Source organism: Aquarana catesbeiana, linkage group LG04, assembly GCF_042186555.1.
Source record: "Aquarana catesbeiana isolate 2022-GZ linkage group LG04, ASM4218655v1, whole genome shotgun sequence".
Taxonomy (NCBI): Eukaryota; Metazoa; Chordata; class Amphibia; order Anura; family Ranidae; genus Aquarana; species Aquarana catesbeiana.
Genome location: NC_133327.1, coordinates 395,585,646 through 395,609,207, shown reverse-complemented (window position 1 = coordinate 395,609,207; position 23,562 = coordinate 395,585,646). Strand labels below are relative to the sequence as shown.

Sequence of the window (23,562 nt, the reverse complement as noted above, 5' to 3'; positions counted from 1 at the left end):
GCATGTTCTGGTGCGAACCGAACAGGGGGGTGTTCGGCTCATCCCTAATGATAGGTATTGGCATTTACAGATGTTTTTTTTTACTAATTAGCAATATCCTAACAATTATGTGATGTTTGTATTGAAGGTAGATATTTTAAATTATTATTTTAACATTAGAAGGCTTATATTGTATTGTGTCTTTATTTATATTGTATGTAATACATTTTTAGTATTTAAATTTGTGCTGTGAATTGCATTAATTTGGTCTTCTCGGGTGACCCCCGGGGGAGCTTGTATCAATTAATTACTTCCGGTGTCCCGCCTGCCCAGTTCAGTATAAATTATGTGATGAGTGACTCATGATCTCCTCCGTTCCCAGTTGATGCTTCTTACAGGGAAACACGGCGGGTGGAGCAGTAATCTGTGACGTCACCAGGTTACAGCCAGCAGGGAAATAGGTCTGCGGCTGTGCTAATCTGGATATGTTACGCTATTGTAATGTGCAATGATATTGGAAAATAAAACGTTTGTTTCTACTGCACTATAAGGTTTCTCCCCCTTTTTTGAATTTCATACTTGCTATACATGCTGAGGGGCATTGAACTAATTTATCGATGGATCTGGATACCTTTGAATATTTTTCCTGAAGATTTTGGGGGATCTATCATTACTGGGGAAGGAAGCTGAGCCAACAGAGGAGGATATCGCAGGTGGCTACTTTGTTAACAAGCATATTAGATCCCTATAACTTGGGGTCCATCCTGTCTGGTAAGAGGCTATTTAAATCTTTCCCTTTCTGAAGTAAGAATATGCAGTGCTGAATATCACGGATATCCATACTTGGCACTAAATACATATAGACTTTATTTATCCTAAAATGTATATTTCTGATGTGGACTTTATCATTTGTTTATAATCATTTATGATCACTGTGCTTATTTGTGGTTGCGCACTTTATTTTTGTTTCCAAAATGCACAAAGATATTTTGAACTATTATACCTTATTTTATTTTGCTAATACACCAGAGAAGATACTAGAAAAGGTATCTGTGGAACCCCAAAAAGGTCATTTACTCATAGTATTTGTAAGTCATGAAGCTGAAGGTGATTATAAAGTCAGTGAGGTAAGCGCAGAAAGGTATGTTGAAATAATTTACAATTGTTTACTATGCAGAGACACCAGAGAAGAAACTAGAAAAGGTATCAGTGGTAATCAAAAAAGGTAAATCACTCATTAGGTTTATACTTGTAAGTTGTGAAGGTGGTCTAATGTCTAAAGGAAGGTTAGGAGAAAATATTTTGAGCTGTTAATCCTTATTTTACAATACAGAGACACCAGAGAAGAAACCAGAAAAAGAATTTGAAGAACTCAGAAAAGGTAACCATTCATCAGTATTTGTAAGTCATGAAGGTGGTAATAATGTGAATGGAGTAAATGAAATATATTTTGAACTATTAAATCTTATTTTACTATGCAGAGACCCCAGAGAAGAAATTGGAAAAAGTTTCTGCAGAACCAAAAAAAGGTAATCACTTACCAGTATTGCATATGTAAGTTATCAAAGGAAATTATTTTTGAGTAAACATGGAGAAGAAACAAAAAGTTATCCGTGGAACCCAAAAAAGGTAACTCACTCATCGTTCTTGTAAGTTGTGAAGGTGGTTCTAATGTGAGTGGAGTAAACACAGAAAGATATTTTGAACTTATTTTACTATATAGAGACACCAGAGAAGAAACTAGAAAAAGTACCTATCAAACCTAATCTCTCATTAGTATTGCATTGGTAACATGTAAGAGTTAGTAAAATGTGAGCGAGGTAAGCGTAGAACCCAAAAAAGGTAAATCATTCATAGTACTTGTATATTGTGAAGGTGAAGCTGGTTAGAATGTGAGTGGAGCAAACGCAGAAGGGTATTTTGAATGATTTCACCTTATTTTACTATGCAGAAACACCAGAGAAGAAACAAGAAAAGGTATCTCTGGAAGGAAAACAAGGTAAAGCACTCATCAGTTTTGAATTTGTAAGGTATAAAATTGTTTTTTTTACAAATAAACACAGAAAAGAAACTAGAAAGGGTTATCTGTGGAACCCAAAAAATGTAAATACCGTATTTATCGGCGTATAACACGCACTTTTTTCCCCTTAAAATCAGGGGAAAATCGCGGGTGCGTGTTATACGCCGATCCCCTGCGATCCTGACCTGTCAGAATTAAAAAATCGCTGACCGCGATTTGAAAATGGCGCCGCCGGCGCCCAAATACACAGTGCCGGTCCTCGGCTCTTCTCGGCAGCTTTCGGTTTCACTCGAGCGCCGCCCGAACCTAGCCGAGTATACTCGGCTAGTTTCGGATAGCTCCGCTCACCGTCCGAGTGGAACCGAAAGTAAACGAGAGCCGCCGAGAAGAGCTGAGGACCGGCTCTGTGTATTTCGGCGCCGGCGGCGCCATTTTCAAATCGCGGTCGGCGATTTTGAAGCTCACAGGCTTCAGCAAGGCTGGACTGGGGCAAGGCTGGACTGGGGCAAGGCTGGACTGGACACTGGGGAAGGCTGCACTGACATGGCTGCACTGACATGGCTGCACTGACATGGCTGCACTAGCAAGGCTGCACTGACATGGCTGCACTGACATGGCTGCACTAGCAAGGCTGCACTGACAAGGTTGCACTGACATGGCTGCACTAGCAAGGCTGCACTGACATGGCTGCACTGACATGGCTGCACTAGCAAGGCTGCACTGACATGGCTGCACTGGCAAGGCTGCACTGGCAAGGCTGCACTGACATGGCTGCACTGGCAAGGCTGCACTGACAAGGCTGCACTGACAAGGCTGCACTGGGCAAGGCTGGACTGGGGCAAGGCTGCACTGAGAAGGCTGCAATGATGGGCATTTAAATGTAAGTTTTTTTCCCTTCAACTTCCCTCCTAAAAGTTTTTTTTCCTTAAAATTCCCTCCTAAATTGAGGTGCGTGTTATACGCCGGTGCGTGTTATACGCCGATAAATACGGTAACTAATTAGTACATAACTCAGTACTTTTAAGTTTTGAAAAGTGATTACAATGTGATAGGAGTAAACACAGAAAGATGTTTTAAACTATTACATGTTATTTTACTATATAGAGACACCAGAGAAGAAATTGGAAAAAGTATCATCTGAATCCAAAAAAGGTAATCACTCTTTAGTATTGCATTGGTAATGTGTAGTGCCCTATACACACGGTCGGACATTGATCAGACATTCCGACAACAAAATCCATGGATTTTTTCCAATGGATGTTGGCTCAAACTTGTCTTGCATACACACGGTCACACAAAGTTGTCGGAAAATCCGATCGTTCTGAACTCAGTGACGTAAAACACATAGGTCGGGACTATAAACGAGGCAGTAGCCAATAGCTTTCATCTCTTAATTTATTCGGAGCATGCATGGCACTTTGTGCGTCGGATTTGTGTACACACGATTGGAATTTCCGACAATGGATTTTGTTGTCAGAAAATTTTATAGCAAGCTCTCAAACTTTGTGTGTCAGAAACTCCTATGGAAAATGTGTGATGGAGCCTACACACGGTCGGAATTTCCAACATCAAGGTCCTATCACACATTTTCCATCGGAAAATCCTATCGTGTGTACAGAGCATAAGAGTTGTTAAAATGTGAGCAAGGTAAACATAGGAAACTATTTTTAACTATTATACCTGATTTTACTATGCAGAGACACCAGAGAAGAAGCCGGAAAAGGTATCTGTGGAAACCAAAAAAGGTAATCACTTATTAGTATTACATTTGTAAATTGAAAAGGTGGGTATATTGTAAATGTGGTAAATGCAGCAATACATTTTTAACTATTAATCCTTATTTTACAATACAGAGACTCCAGAGATGAAACCTGAAAAAGTAACTGTAGAATCCAAGAAAGGTAATCACCCATTAGTACTCTATTTGTAAACTGTAAAGGGTTGTTACAATATTAGTGTGGCATATGCAAAAAGATATTTTGAACTATTACATATTATTTGACTATTCAGAGATATCAGAGAAGAAATTAGAAAAGGTATCTGTGGAACCCAAAAAAGGTAAGATATTCATAGTACTTGTAAGTCATAAAATTAAGCGGGTTATATTGTGAGTGGGGTGATCATAGAAAGATATTTGAACTAGTATACATTATTTTACTATACAGAGACACCGGAGAAAAAACTGGAAACGTTATCTGCAGAACCCCAAAAAGGTAAATCCAGTAGTACTTGAAAATCATGAAGATGAAGGTGGCTATAATGTGAGTGAGGTAAACGCAGAAAGATATGTTGAGCTATTATACATTATTTTATAAATGAAGAATGCGTTGCGCCTGGGGATATATCTGAGTAACTAAAACCCTAAGTGTGAATCGAAAATAATAATAATATAAAGTGCAAATCACAAAGAGTATAAAACTCAAATCACTTGCTGTATAGATCTTATAACCATGTACACCAAAGTGCCGTGTACATTAAATCACAAAGTGCAATGTGCATATAAAGCGTACCTAAATCTTGCGATATGACCATGACAATATAGATCTAAAACCATCTGTAATTAAATGTGTAAAATACCAAAAATCCTTGAATGGGTGTGCATACTGAAAAAGTGTTATACATATAACACACAAAAAGTCCACTGTGCTTATAAAAGTGAGGGTGAAAAAAATGATACAAAATAAAAAAAATAAAAAACACATATAAAATAAATAAATCACACGTGTAGAAAAATAGAACTATAATCGTCCTTATTGTGGTATTGAAATCACAGTCGTGGAAAAAATCTTCCAATCCAACAACGTGAAGTGACAAAGTTCCGGCAAAAATCAATATACTAGTGATGTTTTAAAGAAAAAGTTCCAGTACTGAATCAAACGTGCCCAAAAACATGCCGTGAAGTGCCTTGGTGACCCCCAATGTGATTGCGCTCACCTTGGAGCGTGTGACACAGTGTTTAATTGTGTCAATGCACGCTTTTGGAGCCACCCCTGGGCTCAGTGATTGGTACAGCTGATTCCCCAAACAGATTCGTTATGGCTCCACTCACATCATATCATAGAAAAGAGAAAGGCTAATATAGTATAATACCGTAAGATAATTTTATTAGAATGACATCCAATCCCCACAGTGGGGTACTCACATTTATAAGGTGCTCATGTGCACCAAATATAACAAGCGAAAAAACGGCTGTGCGGCGTGCTGCGGGGTGTGAGAGCTCCACAACCCAGCTCTGTGCTGATCGCTCCGTCCTGGCCCCTCCCCTACGCGTCTTCGACACAGGGAGTCACGTGTCTTCATCAGGGGGATATGATTGGACGGGCGCTCTGTAGTTTAAATACACTGACAGCGGCCATTTTGCGTGAGAACGCGGATATTAATATGATGGGCTACGCTCCTCTTAGTCAGTTTAAGAACACTATCAGCGGCCATTTTGCGTGGGACCGCAGACATTAATGTAATGGGCTCCGCTCTTCTTAATCACAGCACAGAGAAAATAAACCTTTACGATCTCTCTAATAATATAAAGCTAAGGGTAAAATTTGATCCTATAACGAAAATACACAGGACGGAGCTAGGAGGGGAATCGAAACTCACACCGCTCAGCATTCCCACAGAACATAGTGAATATTTGTAAACATGAGAACGAATGTAGTAACAATCATAATCTATATCAATCTCAGGATGGTTAATGAGAAGAATATTATAAATGCAGACATAGTGAGTATATATGCTACCTATCCTCTAACAGTATAAACTGACAGCATACATAAGGATACATGTTGAGAAGTAACAATCTATATGATCATAATAAAATTAATCTATATTCAATAAAAAAACAATCATAAAAATTCTTTATTAAAAAATTCCTCTAAAAAAAATTTTCTAAAAAATTTTTTTTTTTTTTTTTTTACTTAAAAAACTAATTTTTGTTTAAGAAACTGGTGTAACCTCAAACAAAATCAGGGGGGGTTGATGCCCTCTATCTAAGGTAAAAACCTATATATGTAGGAATGAACATAGAGAGGGAAGTGTAAAATAAGGGTCTCAGAAATCTGGTCTTAATCATAATGATGGAACATCTACAGTGAACATAAAATCAATAAAATAGATTAAAAAACGCATTACCATATAGCGGGATTAAATTGGGCGAGACCAACATATATCCCCCAGCTGATCTAAGCCAAGCTAGTATATGACCATCGATTGCACGATATGCGAATCAAAAATATTTAATCGCATGGTATATGAATACAGCTAAGAACATTAAAAATTACTTAAAAAACATGCGAGATCGAATTCCTTGTTCAACCCACCAGGTGACAAGGAGCCAAGTTGGTATATCCACCATGATTCACGTTTGCTAATGTCCCTGGTGTAGTTAGAGCCTCTCCAATTACGTTTTGGGGCTTCTAATCCCCAAAACCTCATACCCTGCGTACTTTGATTATGTGCGTTCTTAAAATGCACATATAAAAAGTGACTATCAGATCCATTCCGTATGTTCCTTACATGTTCCTCCATACGGTCTTTTAAAGCCCTAATAGTGCGACCAATATAAAACAAATCGCAAGGGCATTGAATCGCATATACCACTCCAATAGTATCACAGGAAACAAAGTCATCTATCTTGTATATTTGCCCATTTCGGGGGTTGTGGAACTCTTTAACTCTCTTAATGTTAGATGGTACTCTGACACAACTATAACATCTCCCACATCCAAAGAAGCCCTTTAGATCCCAGAACATCTTGGGTTTTGGTGGGGGGGGTTCTACTACATTATGTACTAATCGGTCACGTAGACAGGGCGCTCTTTTATAAACGATCTTGGGTTTGTCAGTTATCAATTCTCTTAAATGACAGTCCTGTTTTAGTACATTCCAGTACTTCTTTAAAATTCTCTCTACATCCTTACTTTGTAGACAATAATCCAAAACTATACAGGTCCCATCATATTCATCATCACCCACAGTAATATTTTTATCCTTCAGCAAATCATCCCTCTTAAAATTCTTCACCAAACTTTTTTCTCTTTCTAAAAATTCTTCCTTGTAACCTTTATCTAGAAACATTTTCTTTAATCTATCCGCTTGGGAATCAAAGTCATCTTCTTGTGTGCAGTTTCTCCTCATTCTTGTGAACTGTCCTCTGGGGATATTACTAAGCCACGGTTTGTGATGGCAACTGGTAGTAGGAATGTAGGAGTTGCGATCAGTAGTTTTAAAAAAGGACCTCGTAATAATACCACTGGTTGTAGTCACAATCTCCAAATCAAGAAAGTGTATACGGTCCCTACTAATCTCCCAAGTCAGAGAAATACCTCGATCGTTATTGTTCATAGACTCCAACAATTCCGTTAATGATTCCACACTCCCCTTCCATATGATCAAAAGATCATCTATGAACCTCCTGTATAGAAGTAAATCTCCATACTGCTCAATTTGCACTGACTCGTCTTCCCATTTGGCCATGTACAGGTTCGCTACACTCGGGGCGAATTTAGCGCCCATGGCTACACCCCTTATTTGTAGGAAGAACCTATTGTCATACCAAAAAAAATTATGGTGCTGACGCGTTTCATCCGTAGATCGGATTTCATCATGCTCTGATGAAATCCGATCTACGGATGAAACGCGTCAGCATGACGCCATCACGCTGCCTGTAGCGTATCTGCTGACCAACAGACCCGCCCACCAGCTCCGATCACACTGACCCGCGAATCAAGCGGCTGTCTGTATCCTCACGCAGAAACCATACGAGGGGAAATCTGCGGCATAAGCCATTCGGACCTTACCCGCAGCAACTACTTGAGCTTACCTCCCCTCACTGCTCATCTGCTACTAATGATGGAGGCACACTCCGGATGATCCTCTGCAGGATTGAACTACCAGCAACAAGGCACTTTACAAGCAGGAGACGGTGACAGCTTTAACTTCCTTCCCTGACATGGACGGCAGTCAACACTGGGTGAGATCTTACCTCTTTGCATCCCTGATCCGGGACTGTTATCCTCAGTTATCCCCAGTGTCTACTACCCGGCATCCGTTCCACATAGTTAGCCATATAGCCTAGCCCCGCTCCTCCAACTTTAGTTGCCTGCATCTTCCGCCTACACCTTCCAGCCTCCAGTCTTGTGAGCCATTCCCGGCCTAGAGAGACCCCCATCCCTTAAGTCTGCACACACCTGTGCTCTGAGGCCGCTGCTGAGTCATCCATACATCCCTCCATCCAGGGCCTTTCCACCGTGGCCCTTCACCACTCTCTCCCCCTCCCTGGTTATTTCTGCCCTCCAGATCACTATATAGTGTTGATCGGATCTGTCATCACAACCACTCACCATCAAACCAATTTTTACTGTTTATCATCTGCTGCCCCTCCTTTTTACCATAAGGACTTCCAGCAATGTTTTGTACCTCTTACTTTGAAACCATTCATGTTTATTTATTTTGAATGACTTCACATGTTACATGCGAGTGGTTGATGTGATAGGTGGCCATCTGTGTCTGCACATGACTGTCTTGTCTTTTTTAATGGTGATGGTACCTGTGTTTTCAGGATATTTTTGGATTGGTGTTTATAGTGAGCTTTTTCAATAAATAGTATTTAATTATTTAATTCGACTCTTGCAAGTTCCTCATTTATGAATTCACTTTTTCTTTGGTCTTTTTGTCATATGCTGCATGAATTCAGAGGAACACACCCACTACTGATTGGTGTCAGCAACTGTCACTAATTCTATACAGACGTGGTTAAACTACACCTTCAGTCTGTCATAATTATACTGAATTACAGAGTGTTTGGGTTCTTTTATTATCTGCTTTTTTGCAGAATGGATCTGATAGCCACTTTTTATATGTGCATTTTAAGAACGCACATAATCAAAGTACGCAGGGTGTGAGGTTTTGGGGATTAGAAGCCCCAAAACGTAATTGGAGAGGCTCTAACTACACCAGGGACATTAGCAAACGTGATTCATGGTGGATATACCAACTTGGCTCCTTGTCACCTGGTGGGTTGAACAAGGAATTCGATCTCGCATGTTTTTTAAGTAATTTTTAATGTTCTTAGCTGTATTCATATACCATGCGATTAAATATTTTTGATTCGCATATCGTGCAATCGATGGTCATATACTAGCTTGGCTTAGATCAGCTGGGGGATATATGTTGGTCTCTCCCAATTTAATCTCGCTATATGGTAATGCGTTTTTTAATCTATTTTATTGATTTTATGTTCACTGTAGATGTTCCATCATTATGATTAAGACCAGATTTCTGAGACCCTTATTTTACACTTCCCTCTCTATGTTCATTCCTACATATATAGGTTTTTACCTTAGATAGGGGGCATCAACCCCCCCTGATTTTGTTTGAGGTTACACCAGTTTCTTAAACAAAAATTTGTTTTTTAAGTAAAAAAAAAAAAAAAAAAAAAAAAATTTAAAAAAAAATTTTTAGAAAAAATTTTTTAAAGGAATTTTTTAATAAAGAATTTTTAATAAAGAATTTTTATGATTTTTTTTTATTGAATATAGATTAATTTTATTATGATCATATAGATTGTTACTTCTCAACATGTATCCTTATGTATGCTGTCAGTTTATACTGTTAGAGGATAGGTAGCATATATACTCACTATGTCTGCATTTATAATATTCTTCTCATTAACCATCCTGAGATTGATATAGATTATGATCGTTACTACATTCGTTCTCATGTTTACAAATATTCACTATGTTCTGTGGGAATGCTGAGCGGTGTGAGTTTCGATTCCCCTCCTAGCTCCGTCCTGTGTATTTTCGTTATAGGATCAAATTTTACCCTTAGCTTTATATTATTAGAGAGATCGTAAAGGTTTATTTTCTCTGTGCTGTGATTAAGAAGAGCGGAGCCCATTACATTAATGTCTGCGGTCCCACGCAAAATGGCCGCTGATAGTGTTCTTAAACTGACTAAGAGGAGCGTAGCCCATCATATTAATGTCCGCGGTCTCACGCAAAATGGCCGCTGTCAGTGTATTTAAACTACAGAGCGCCCGTCCAATCATATTCCCCTGATGAAGACACGTGACTCCCTGTGTCGAAGACGCGTAGGGGAGGGGCCAGGACGGAGCGATCAGCACAGAGCTGGGTTGTGGAGCTCTCACACCCCGCAGCACGCCGCACAGCCGTTTTTTCGCTTGTTATATTTGGTGCACATGAGCACCTTATAAATGTGAGTACCCCACTGTGGGGATTGGATGTCATTCTAATAAAATTATCTTACGGTATTATACTATATTAGCCTTTCTCTTTTCTATGATATGATGTGAGTGGAGCCATAACGAATCTGTTTGGGGAATCAGCTGTACCAATCACTGAGCCCAGGGGTGGCTCCAAAAGCGTGCATTGACACAATTAAACACTGTGTTGTGTCACACGCTCCAAGGTGAGTGCAATCACATTGGGGGTCACCAAGGCACTTCACGGCATGTTTTTGGGCATGTTTGATTCAGTACTGGAACTTTTTCTTTAAAACATCACTAGTATATTGATTTTTGCCGGAACTTTGTCACTTCACGTTGTTGGATTGGAAGATTTTTTCCACAACTGTGATTTCAATACCACAATAAGGACGATTATAGTTCTATTTTTCTACACGTGTGATTTATTTATTTTATATGTGTTTTTTATTTTTTTTATTTTGTATCATTTTTTTCACCCTCACTTTTATAAGCACAGTGGACTTTTTGTGTGTTATATGTATAACACTTTTTCAGTATGCACACCCATTCAAGGATTTTTGGTATTTTATACATTTAATCACAGATGGTTTTAGATCTATATTGTCATGGTCATATCGCAAGATTTAGGTACGCTTTATATGCACATTGCACTTTGTGATTTAATGTACACGGCACTTTGGTGTACATGGTTATAAGATCTATACAGCAAGTGATTTGAGTTTTATACTCTTTGTGATTTGCACTTTATATTATTATTATTTTCGATTCACACTTAGGGTTTTAGTTACTCAGATATATCCCCAGGCGCAACGCATTCTTCATTTATAGTTTATCGCACGATCATGAAAACGTGATCTGCGTCTGCAACCGGGTATTTATTCGGTTGGTTCTTTACTGAGGCATTGGATCATTGTGGCTCGCAAGATTTTTTCCATATACATTATTTTACTGTACAGAGACACCAAAAAAAATTGGAAAAAGTTTCTGCAGAACCCAAAAAAGGTAATCATTAATTTGTATGGCATTTGTAAGGTATAAAAGTAATTATTTGTGAGTAAACACAGAAAAGCAACTAGAAAAGGTATCAGTGGAACCCCAAAATATAACTAACTCATAATATTTTAAGTTGGAAAGGTAGTTACAAATGTGATGGGAATAAAAACAGAATGATATTTTGAACTATTGCATCTTATTTTATCATATAGAGACACCAGAGAAGAAATTAGAAAAAGTACCTGTCGAAACTAAAAAAGGTAATCACTCATTAGTTTGTTCTAATGTGAGTGAGGTAAATGCAATAAGACATCTTTAACTATTCCACCCTCTTTACTATGCAGAGACACCAGAGAAAAAACTAGATGAGAAATCTGTGGAACCCAAAAAAGGTATATCACTTGAGTCATGAAGGGGATTATATTGTGAGTGAGGTTAAAGGTAGCAAGATTTTGAACTACTACACCTTATTTTACTCTATAGAGACACCAGAGAAGAAATTAGAAAAAGTACCTGTCGAAACTAAAAAAGGTAATCACTCATTAGTATTGCATTGATAATGTGTAAGAGTTAGTAAAACACAGACAACTATTTTGAACTATTATAACTGATTTTACTATTCAGAGACACCAGAGAAGAAACTAGAAAAGGCATCTGCAGAACCCAAAAAAGGTAATTATTCATAGTACTTGTAAGTCATGAAGGTGGCTATGATATGAGGTAAATGCAGAAATATATTTTCAACTATTCCACTTTACTTTCTGTACAGAGACACCAGAGAAGAAACTAGAAAAGGTATCGGTGGAACCCAAAAAAGGTATATCATTGATAGTATTTGTAAATTATGAAGGTTGTTCTAATGTGAGTGAGGTAAATGCAGAAAGACATCTTTAACTATTCCACCCTCTTTACTATGCAGAGACACCAGAGAAAAAACTAGATGAGATATCTGTGGAACCCAAAAAAGGTATATCACTTGAGTCATGAAGGGGATTATATTGTGAGTGAGGTTAAAGGTAGCAAGACATTTTGAACTACTACACCTTATTTTACTCTATAGAGACACCAGAGAAGAAACTAGGAAAGGTTTCTGTGGAACCCAAAAAAGGTAATCACTGATTAGTATTGCATTTGTAAGGTATAAAAGTAATTATTTGTGAGTAAACACAGAAAAGCAACTAGAAAATGTATCTGTGGAATCCCAAAATATAACTAACTCATAGTACTTGTAAGTTGGAAAGGTAGTTATAATGTGATGGGAGTAAAAAAATTATATTTTGAACTATTGTATCTTATTTTACTATATAGAGACACCAGAGAAGAAACTAGAAAAAGTACCTGTCGAACCTAAAAAAGGTAACCACTCACTAGTATTGCATTGATAATGTGTAAGAGTTAGTAAAACATAAGAGAGGTAAACACAGACAACTATTTTGAACTATTATAACTAACTTTACTATCCAGAGACACCAGAAAAGAAACTAGAAAAGGTATCTGTGGAATCCAAAAAAGGTATATCATTGATAGTATTTGTAAATTATAAAGGTTGTTCTAATGTGAGTGAGGTAAATGCAGAACTTTAACTATTCCACCTTCTTTACTATGCAGAGACACCAGAGAAAAAACTAGATGAGATATCTGTGGAACCCAAAAAAGGTATATCACTTGAGTCATAAAGGGGATTATATTGTGAGTGAGGTTAAAGGTAGCAAGATATTTTGAACTATTACACCTTATTTTACTACACAAAAAAACAGAGTAAACATTAGAAAAGGTATCTGCTGAACGTAAAAAATGTAATCACGCATTAGTATTGCATTGATAATGGGTAAAAGTTGTTATGTTGTGAGTAAGTTAAACCATTTATAGTACTTGTAAGTCATGAAGGTGGTTATAATGTAAGTTAGGTTAAAGGCAGAAAGATAAACACCTTATTTAACTATGTAGAGAATAAATTAGAAAGAGTATATGTAGAACCTAAAAAAAGTAATCACTAATCAGTATTGCATTGTTAATGTGAAAATGTAGATATAATGTTAGTGGAATAAAAACAGAAATATATTGTGAACTATTAATCTTTATTTTACTACACAGAGACACCAGAGAAGAAATTAGAGAAAGTACCTATAGAACCCAAAAAAGGTAATCACTAATCAGTATTGCCTTGTTAATGTGAAACGATAGATATAATGTGAGCAAGGTAAACGAAGAAAGATATTTTGAACTATTACACCTTATCTTACTACACAGAGACACCAGAGAAGAGGTTAGAGAAAGTACCTGTAGAACACAAAAAAGGTAATCACTAATCAGTATTGCCTTGGTGATCTGAAAGGATAGATATAATGTGAGCAAAGTAAACAAAGAAAGATATTATATACTACTGCACCTTATTTTACTCTATAGAGACACCAGAGAAGAAAATAGAAAAGGTATCTGTGGAATCCAAAAAAGGTAAATCAGTAGGTTGTGAAAGTAAAGGTTGTTATTATGTGAGTGGTGTGAATTCAAAAAGGTATTTTTAACTATTTCATCTTGTTTTTACCAATACAGAGACACCAGAGAAGAAATTAGATAAGATATCTATGGAACCACAAAAAGGTACTGTACATCATTTGTAGCTTTTGTACATCATAAAGGTGTGGTAATAATCTGGGTGTGATAAGTGCAAAATGATATCTAAGCAGAGACACCAGATAGAAAAATAGAAAAGGTGTTTGCAGTACCTAAAAAGATAATTACTCATTAATATTACACTTGTAAGTGTAAGTAAGAAAAACAAGGAAAGAAGTCCAAAGAAGACCAAACAAAGGAAAAGTATAAATATACAGTATCTCACAAAAGTGAGTACACCCCTGGCATTTTTTAAATATTTTATTATATCTTTTCATGTGAATCCTTTCAACACTGAAGAAATTACACTTTGCTACAATGTAAAGTAATGAGTGTACAGCTTGTATAACAGTGTAAAATCTGCCCCCTCAAAATAACTCAACACACAGCCATTAATGTCTAAACTGCTGGCATCAAAACTGAGTACACCCCTAAGTAAAAATGTCCAAATTGGGCCCAAACTGTCAATATTTTGTGTGGCCACCATTATTTTCCAGCACTGCCTTAACCCTCTTGGGCATGGAGTTCACCAGAGCTTCACAAGTTGCCACTGGGGTTCTCTTCCACTCCTCCATGATGACATCACGGAGCTGGTGGTTGTTAGAGACCTTGCGCTCCTCCACCTTCCATTTGAGGATGCCTCACAGATGCTCAATAGGGTTTAGGTCTGGAGACATGCTTGGCCAGTCCATCACCTTTACCCTCAGCTTCTTTAGCAAGGCAGTGATCATCTTGGAGGTGTGTTTGGGATCGTTATCATGTTGGAATACTGCCCTGCAGTCCAGTCTCCGAAGGAGGGAGGGGATCATGCTCTGCTTCAGTATGTCACATTATATGTTGGCATTCATGGTTCCCTCAATGAACTGTAGTGCCCCAGTGCTGGCAGCACTCATGCAGCCCCAGACCATGACACTCCCACCACCATGCTTGACTGTAGGCAAAACACACTTGTCTTTGTACTCCTCACCAGCTCATAAATGGATGTTTTTGGGAGTTTGGGTGTTTTTTTAACAGCCCATAAACTCCCCTCTATGTTATCTTATGTGTCCATGCACACATACAGTAAATGTTTTTGGACGTTTATCAGCAGTGGAGTTTGTGGGCTGTTGTCTGAATGCCCTAAAATCACATTCAGGAGCTGTTTTTCTGACCTTAAAAAAGCAGCTGTTTTTCTGACCACAAAAAAATGCTTAAAAATGTTAAACGTGCATAAACGCTGATAAACTTTGATAAACACTCTTTTTGGCTCACTAGCGTTTTTTAATGTTTTTGATCCATTGAAAAAATAAAAATAAATACAATTCTTTAAAAAAAACACTAAAAATACTAATAAATGCTATTGCAAAAACGTTAAAGAACATTGAAAGACTCACTGCAAAGCTACTGGCGTTTCTATAACGTTATTTTAATGTCCAGTGTGCATGGAGCCTTACAGTTATAATCATCTAACAGAAGTTTCTATTATTGGTTTGTAAATGCATATCACTTAAAGTTTTTAAATGTTGCTATACCATGTGACAATTGTTATCCTTTCTTGTAAAATATATCAGTGAGGAAACACTTAATTATGAACAATACACCAAAAACGTGATCTAGAATCATTCACATGAGCTCCCAGTGGTAATCTGCACTATATTTATATATTTTCCCAATTGAAAAGTTCAATTGGGAAAATTTGAATGAATTTGAATAAAACAAAATGAATTTAGAAAATGAATTAAACGTATTTAACTAAACAAATTTATGTAAATAACAAACCAAAACGAAACAAAACTAAACATATTTTTTCATTCTGCACATGTCTAATGTGAGGGTTTGTGTTGCTAAGGACTGCGCAGATCGGGTGGTTAATGCAGTTAAAAGTTCTGGTGCTAAAAATAAAGCAGTATATAGCAGTGTTTGTCATGTCATGTGCACTAATACTGATAGTTTAGGTAACAACTTTTGTGAGCTGACAGCTCTTATGTCTAGGGGTAACTTGGACCTTTATGCAAATACAGAGACATGGTTCAAGAATTCACATGACTGGGAAATAACTTTACAGGCTAAACACTACAGGTATACAGGAACAAAAAGAGTAGGGAAGAGGGGAGGTGGAGTTACCTTATATGTCAAAAATAGCATAACGCTAAAATTAATTCAAAAAACAAATTAAGTTCTTTAAACCCTTCAGACCTGCCTTTCAACCAGAGAGGGATCTTCCCTTAGAACTGGTGTAGTATACAGACTGCCAGGACAAAATGAAGATAATGATAACTTGTTAACTGACTAGATAACTCAAATTGCCATGAAGGGAGCGGTATTGATTATGGATGTCTGAAATTAACTGTCATTCTCAAATTGCTATTACAAATAGAAGCAGGGATGTAATGAAGGCAATGAATGAGGTTTCTCTGAAACTATTAGCAAAAAAGCCCAAACTGAGGTGATCATTTTCTAGACCTAGTACTGACAAATGCGGATCTATTGTCTAAAGTCGAGATGGGAGAAAATGTAGGTTCTGATGATCAACAGTGTCTTTGGTTTGATATTAAAACAATAACTGAAAAATCATATACAAAAATAAAAGTTTTACATTTCAAAAGAACACATTTTGCTGTAATGAAGACATTTCTAAAAAATGAATTAAAAGGTTGAAGTAAAATGACAGGAGTAAGTAATCAGTGGGCACTGTTAAAAGATACCATCCTGGATGCAACTAGATTATACGACAGGACAATTAGTAAGAGTAAAAGGAAGAAAAAAGCAATATGGTTCACTAATAAGGTGCTGTAAGTAGGATAGTAAAAAAAAAAATCAGTATATAGGAGATTCAAGGAAACATAAAGAAGTATATAAAAATAGACAAAAGGAGGTCAAACACATTATCAGGGCTGTCAAAGCACAGAAGGAGGAGGAAATTACATTAATTGAGAAAGGAGACCAAACCTTTTTTTTAGGTACTGTACATTAACAATAGAAGGAAAAAATACAGGAGGGAGACCTGGATGTAGCAATCTTTTGAAACAATGACTTCTGTTCAATCTTCTCAGAAATAAATTGTAATAACAATTAATAGACCCTTCAGGTCTGGTATGGATTTTAAGGGGAACCCCGTGCCAAAATGTAAAAAATTTAAAAATCCATACCACACCCTTTCCGAGCACGCAACCTGGCAGGCCGCAAGAAAAGAGGGGGGGATGAGACAATAACTTGCATATAAGCCTTTAAAATTAGTACTTTTGATTATTCATGTTCGAGTCCCATAGATTTTAATGGTGTTCGCATGTTCGAACAAATTTTTTGCCTGTTCGCATGTTCTGGTGCTGTCAGGGAAGTCATCCGCAGAATACAGCTGATGCTCACAGGCGCACACCTGTGCGCAGGCGCCAGCAAGGGATTCGCAGAACAACCATGGGGCATTAGTGTATGCGCATGCGTGGGCGCGATCACGCATTCGTGTGCGCGCATGCACGCCTGTCATCAGAACTGGCGCCAGACAGCCTATTTAAACACAGACTGAGTACTGGCTGGTTGCTGCTTGGTCTACAGCGTGTAACTGAATTCCTGTTACCTGTGTTGATTCCTGATTACCATTCTGGCCTGTGACCTGACCTCTCTCCTGCCTGCTGTTATACATGATCTGCCTACCTGCTGCCAAACCTGCCTGTGATCTGACCTCTCTCCTGCCTGCTGTTATACCTGATCTGCCTCCCTGCTGCCGAACCTACCTGTGACCTGACCTCTCTCTTGCCTGCTGTTATACCTGATCTGCCTACCTGCTGCTGAACCTGCCTGTGACCTGACTTCTCTCCTGCCTGCTGTTATACCTGATCTGCCTAGTCATTGCCAAATCTGCCTGTGACCTGACTACGTTCCTGCCAGCTGCATCATCTGATCTGTCTCTCTGCTGCCGAGACCTGCCAGTGGTCCAGATATGCTCCTGTCTCTTCCAGTCAAGTTCAGCCATCCACCTGTGTGTTTCCGGCAACTTCCTGCACAGACTTCCAGACTTCCTTAGGCACTCTTACCCCACCGTGCTCCAGCTCCAGCTGTTCCACTACCAGCGGCCCTTGAGCCGGAGTTGTATGGGAGGCCTTCCTCTACACGTCAGGCTCGCCATTAGGTATGTGACAGTACCAAGCAGCCATGACTGAGCCTGCAGGAGGAACCTCTCCTCTACATGAAGTCTGCCAATGTCTCACAGAATGTCTCACAGGCCTTACTCGAGTGGTCAAGTCCCTGCAGGAGAAATACGGGCTTCTTGTGGAGCATGTGCAAGTCCAGCTTTCTTCAGCCATTCCCAATGCAACGATGACATCCCCAGAACCACGAATACCTAATCCTGACAGTTTTTCTGGAGACCGAACTAAGTTCAGAGCATTCCGCAATGCCTGTCAGCTCTATTTTTCACTCCAGCCACGGACTTGCTGCAGAGACTACTAAGGTGGGGTTCATTATATCCCTACTTCAAGGGGAGCCCCAAACCTGGGCTCATCATCTGTTGGAAAAGAAGGACGTGCAACTAAATACTATGTCCTCTTTCTTCCAGGCAATGTCCAAAATATACGAGGATCCTCTACTAACCACTCCGAGTCCTCTCTCCATGCGCTTCAACAAGGCTCAGAGCGGTCGAGGACTATATAATGGACTTTAGGTGCTGGAGTGCAGATACCGGCTGGAATAACGCAGCCCTGCGACATCAGTTTCGCCAGGGGCTATCAGAAGACTTGAAAGATGAGTTAGCTCGTGTGGGTGCTCCAAGTTCCCTGGAGGACTTATTTACATTATCAATTCAGATCGACCGTCGTCTGCGAGAGCCCAGACGGGAGAAGTCAGCAGTTCCTTACCAACCTGTATGGATGATGCCTAAGTTTCCAGTTCCTGTTCGGCCGACGTCTGTCAAGTTGGCCTCTCCTGCACTAAAGACTGTAACCCCCGCACGACTAGGCCTGATTCACCCATTGCTGTCCCCTGAGGAACGGACACGACGTCTTCAAGGCAACTTCTGCCTCTACTGCGGCGGGGCGGGTCACTATGTACGGACTTGTCCTGCTAAGGGACGTGGATCCCCCTCTGTTTCTCCAGCAAGTCAGGCAGTCCCACCAGCAACCTCTGCTCAATTGGCACTTCCTTTTACCTGTCAGCTCCCAGGGAGAAGAGTGTCAGCTACCGCAATTGTGGACTCTGGGGCGTGCAGTTGCTTCGTTGATCTGGCATTTGCTGCCCAACAAGGTATTCCTCTTCAATCCAAAGAGCAGGGACTTACCGTATTTCTGGCTGATGGCTCTCGTATAAAGTCTGGACTGGTGACCCAGGAAACCCCTCCACTGTTAACTACGACCGCTACCGGTCATAAAGAACTTTTGGGTCTAGATGTCATCTCTTCACCTCTGTACCCTGTCATTTTGGGTATACCATGGCTACAGGTCCATAACCCGGTGGTTGATTGGAAATCAGGCAGTATCAAGTACCAATCATCTTACTGCCAGAAGCACTGTCTGTCCAATCCCACTGTTGCACCCACCACTCTGTTGTGTATGGACATTGATGCTGAGCTCTGCCAAAAGGTGCCTGCGGCCTATCATGAGTTTCTTGATGTATTCAGCAAATGGGGAGCAGACACCTTACCTCCACACAGGGCCTACGATTGCCCATTGAACTCCTGTCTGGGGCTGCTATCCGTTTGGTCGGATCTTCCCACTGTCTGAGAAAGAATTAGCAGCTCTAAAGGAATATATTGATGAGAGCCTCCAGAAAGGCTTCATTCGCCCTTCTACTTCACCTGCTGGGGCGGGAATATTCTTCGTGGAGAAGAAGGACCATTCACTACGGCCATGTGTAGATTACCGGGACCTGAACAAGATTATGGTGAAGAACCGTTACCCTCTTCCCTTGGTTCCTGAGCTTTTTCAAAGACTTCGTTCTGCTACTATTTTTACTAAACTTGACCTGAGGGGAGCTTACAACCTCATCCGCATACGGCAGGGGGACGAGTGGAAAACCGCCTTCCGTACCCGTTTTGGCCACTACGAATATCTCGTCATGCCCTTCAGCTTATGTAATGCCCCGGCTACCTTCCAACACTTTATCAATTACATTTTCAAAGACCACTAGGACATTTTCGTTATTGTTTATTTAGATGACATTCTTGTGTTCACTACTTCCCTTGCTGACCATCGAGAGCATGTCAAGAATGTTCTCTGCCGCCTCCGCTTACATGGACTCTATGCCAAACCCGAGAAATGCGAGTTTGAGCAGCAGAGTATCCAGTTCTTGGGCTTGATCATTTCTACCAGAGGGATTGAAATGGACCCTCAAAAAGTGTCCACAATCCTGACCTGGCCTGCGCTCACTGATAAGAAGGGGATCCAGCGGTTCGTTGGGTTTGCTAATTTTTACCGGAGATTTATCAAGAACTTTTCAGCTATCATTTCACCAATTACCCAACTCACCAAACAGGGTACTCGTTTTCGCTGGTCTCCTGAAGCCCAGGCTGCCTTTGAAACTCTTAAAGGACTGTTTACAACTGCTCCTGTATTGCGTCACCCAGATCTGACACTACCTTACATTCTGGAGGTAGACGCTTCTGAAAGTGCAGTTGGGGGAGTTCTGTCCCAGCGCCAAGGTCCCAAGGACTTAGTTCATCAGGTAGCTTTCTTCTCTAGAAAACTTGCTCCAGCAGAGAGAAACTATGACGATGGAGATTGGGAGCTTCTTGCAATAAAGGCCGCCCTGGAAGAGTGGAGGTATTTGTTAGAAGGAGCCGCTCATCCAATATTGATTTACACCGACCACAAGAACCTTGAATACTTAAGGACTGCTAAGAGACTAAAACCTTGCCAGGCCCGATGGGCACTTTTCTTTTCGAGGTTCTTGTTCCACATCACATATAGACCCGGATCAAAAAACATCAAGCCTGATGCGCTGTCGCGTATGTTCGAGGATCCAAAAGTCTACTAGTACCTGACACCATCCTACCAGCAGGAAATTTTCTATTGCTGCAGTCCGACCTCATGTCACAGCTGAAGCAGGCATCCGCAGTTTCCCTTGATCCTATTGGGGAGACGTTACAGGCAAGAGATGGTCTTCTTTGGAGAGGGAACCAAGTCTTCATCCCAGAAGCAGTCCGGTTATCCGTTCTAGGATTCTGCCATGATCACCCCCTAGCAGGTCACTTCGGCATTCACAAAACGATAGACTTAATGCAACGCACATTTTGGTGGCCTAATTTGGAAAAGGACTGCAAAGAATACATAGATACCTGCATTACCTGCATCCGGAGTAAGAGCACCCGAAACAAGGCATGGGGTTTGCTCATACCCTTACCTGTGCCCGACAGGCCGTGAAACATGATCTCCATGGATTTTATAGTTGAACTACCATCCTATGAAAACTGTACAGCCATCTTAGTCATCGTGGACCGGCTGGCTAAAATGGCCCATTTCTTACCCTTAAAGGGTACACCCTCTGCTGCTGAGACTGCTCGAGTGTTTATTAAGGAAATCGTTAGACTCCATGGGGTACCCATCGACATTGTCTGTGACCGCAGAGTCCCTTTACTTCAAGGTTCTGGAGGGCACTGTGTGAAGCCTTAAGAATTAAACTTTCCATGTCATCTGCATATCATCCGCAATCTAACGGTCAGACCGAACGGACCAATCAATCGTTGGAGCAGTACATCCGTAGTTTCACCTCGTTTGTGTAGGATGACTGGGTATCACTCTTACCCTTAGCTGAGTTTGCGTATAACAATTCCTGTCATGCAGCTACCAAGCAATCTCCGTTCTTTTCAAATTATGGCTTCCATCCCACCTTTTTGCCTGACTTTGTCCCTGAGTCCTCAGTACCGGCTGTCCAAAGCACTGTGAATTTCTTCAATCACAACAACAAGCTGTTGAAAGAGACTGAAACCAAGGCTTGACAGGATAATAAGAGAGCTTTCGATAGGAAAAGGAGAGGGGAACTCATTCTGCAACCTGGGGCCCGGGTTTGGTTGGCAACAACCAATCTGAGACTGGCCTGCCGTCAAAGAAGTTGGCCCCTAAATTCCTTGGGCCGTTTCCTGTGAGGAGAAGGATTAATGATGTTTCCTATGAACTATCTCTACCAGAATCCTTCAGCATACATCTGGTATTTCATGTATCTTTGTTAAAGCGCGCATTGCCCGATCCTTTCCCTAATCGGGAGTCTAGACCACCTGAACCAGTGATGATCAATGGGGATGAGGAGTTCGAGGTGGAAGCGATTGTAGATTGCACGAGGAGAAGGGGTCAACTACAATATTTGATTAAGTGGAGAGGTTATGGACCGGAAGAGAACTCCTGGGAACCAGAGCGGAATGTACATGCTATGGACTTAATACATGCCTTCTTCTGCAGCCATCCTCTGAAGAGGAACCAACTGGGTCCCCGAAGGTTGCCCGTAAGGGGGGGGCAATGTCAGGGAAGTCGTCCGCAGAATACAGCTGATGCTCACAGGCGCACACCTGTGCGCAGGCGCCAGCAAGGGATTCGCAGAACAACCACGGGTGCATCAGTGTATGCGCGGGCGCGCGTGCATGCCTGTCATCAGAACTGGCACCAGACGGCCTATTTAAACACAGACTGAGTACTGGCTGGTTGCTGCTTGGTCTACAGCGTGTACCTGAATTCCTGTTACCTGTGTTGATTCCTGATTACCATTCTGGCCTGTGACCTGACCTCTCTCCTGCCTGCTGTTATACCTGATCTGCCTACCTGCTGCCGAACCTGCCTGTGACCTGACCTCTCTCCTGCCTGCTGTTATACCTGATCTGCCTGTGACCTGACTACGTTCCTGCCAGCTGCATCACCTGATCTGTCTCTCTGCTGCCGAGACCTGTCAGTGGTCCAGCTACACTCCTGTCTGCTTCCAGTCAAGTTCAGCCGTCCACCTGTGTGTTTCCGGCAACTTCCTGCACAGACTTCAGGACTTCCTTAGGCACTCTTACCCCACCGTGCTGCAGCGCCAGCTGTTCCACTACCAGCGGCCCTTGAGCTGGAGTTGTACAGGAGGCCTTCCTCTACACGTCAGGCTCGCCATTAGGCAAGTGACAGGTGCGAACCGAAGAGGGGGGTGTTCGGCTCATCCCTAATTATCACCTAATCATTGTAGTATTACAAGCATCAGAGCTGACAATGATATAAATGTCTACACTCTTATATGGAAACAACTGAAAAAACAAGTGAAAAATATATGAGAGGAATGATAGTTATGTTCTATAATGAAATCTGGAAAAAAGGTTGTATCAAAAATATTATCCATAAATGCTACCAGTCTAGCTACAGTGCTCTAGCTTTTATGCCTTTCTCACTATGTAACAAGAGACCTAAAGTATATGTTTGCCAGCATTTTAAACCTATGTTTATTTTCAAATGCTATATTATTTAAGCACTTCCCACCCACCATATAGCAATATGATGTGCTCAAAGTGGTTTATTTTCCTGACCGGATGTCATAAGACGTGGTGAGGATAACGAGCAAAGCTCGGTGATCGGTGGGGCGGGGTCAGTCTGACACACAGCTAATCCGATCTAGGTAAAGAGTCTCTGACAGAGACTCTTTACCACGTGCTCAGCCTTGTCCAATCACAGCTGATCACGGTGTAAACAGGAAAAGCCGTGTTTTTGGCTTTTCCTCACCCGCACCTGTCAGACGCAAGTAGAGGAGAGCCGATCGGCTGCTCATCTGACAGGTGGGGTCTTCGCTGATTGATTATCAGCACAGCCCCCCG

At 40.6% G+C, this 23,562-nt stretch overlaps 1 protein-coding gene across 1 annotated transcript in view; it reads left to right on the top strand.

Moving 5' to 3' along the window:
- Positions 1 to 23,562, top strand: part of LOC141141258 (uncharacterized) — a 191,424-nt gene that overhangs the window by 12,994 nt on the left and 154,868 nt on the right. The window contains exons 3-25 of the mRNA XM_073628938.1: positions 1,157 to 1,204; positions 1,313 to 1,360; positions 1,461 to 1,508; positions 1,931 to 1,978; positions 3,104 to 3,151; positions 3,697 to 3,744; positions 3,853 to 3,900; positions 4,010 to 4,057; positions 4,165 to 4,212; positions 11,429 to 11,476; positions 11,561 to 11,608; positions 11,700 to 11,747; positions 11,841 to 11,888; positions 11,986 to 12,033; positions 12,136 to 12,183; positions 12,277 to 12,324; positions 12,525 to 12,572; positions 12,681 to 12,728; positions 12,825 to 12,872; positions 13,311 to 13,358; positions 13,467 to 13,514; positions 13,623 to 13,670; positions 13,770 to 13,817. Coding sequence (XP_073485039.1) covers positions 1,157 to 1,204; positions 1,313 to 1,360; positions 1,461 to 1,508; positions 1,931 to 1,978; positions 3,104 to 3,151; positions 3,697 to 3,744; positions 3,853 to 3,900; positions 4,010 to 4,057; positions 4,165 to 4,212; positions 11,429 to 11,476; positions 11,561 to 11,608; positions 11,700 to 11,747; positions 11,841 to 11,888; positions 11,986 to 12,033; positions 12,136 to 12,183; positions 12,277 to 12,324; positions 12,525 to 12,572; positions 12,681 to 12,728; positions 12,825 to 12,872; positions 13,311 to 13,358; positions 13,467 to 13,514; positions 13,623 to 13,670; positions 13,770 to 13,817 — 1,104 coding nt within the window. The remainder of the gene's footprint in view (positions 1 to 1,156; positions 1,205 to 1,312; positions 1,361 to 1,460; positions 1,509 to 1,930; positions 1,979 to 3,103; positions 3,152 to 3,696; positions 3,745 to 3,852; positions 3,901 to 4,009; positions 4,058 to 4,164; positions 4,213 to 11,428; positions 11,477 to 11,560; positions 11,609 to 11,699; positions 11,748 to 11,840; positions 11,889 to 11,985; positions 12,034 to 12,135; positions 12,184 to 12,276; positions 12,325 to 12,524; positions 12,573 to 12,680; positions 12,729 to 12,824; positions 12,873 to 13,310; positions 13,359 to 13,466; positions 13,515 to 13,622; positions 13,671 to 13,769; positions 13,818 to 23,562) is intronic.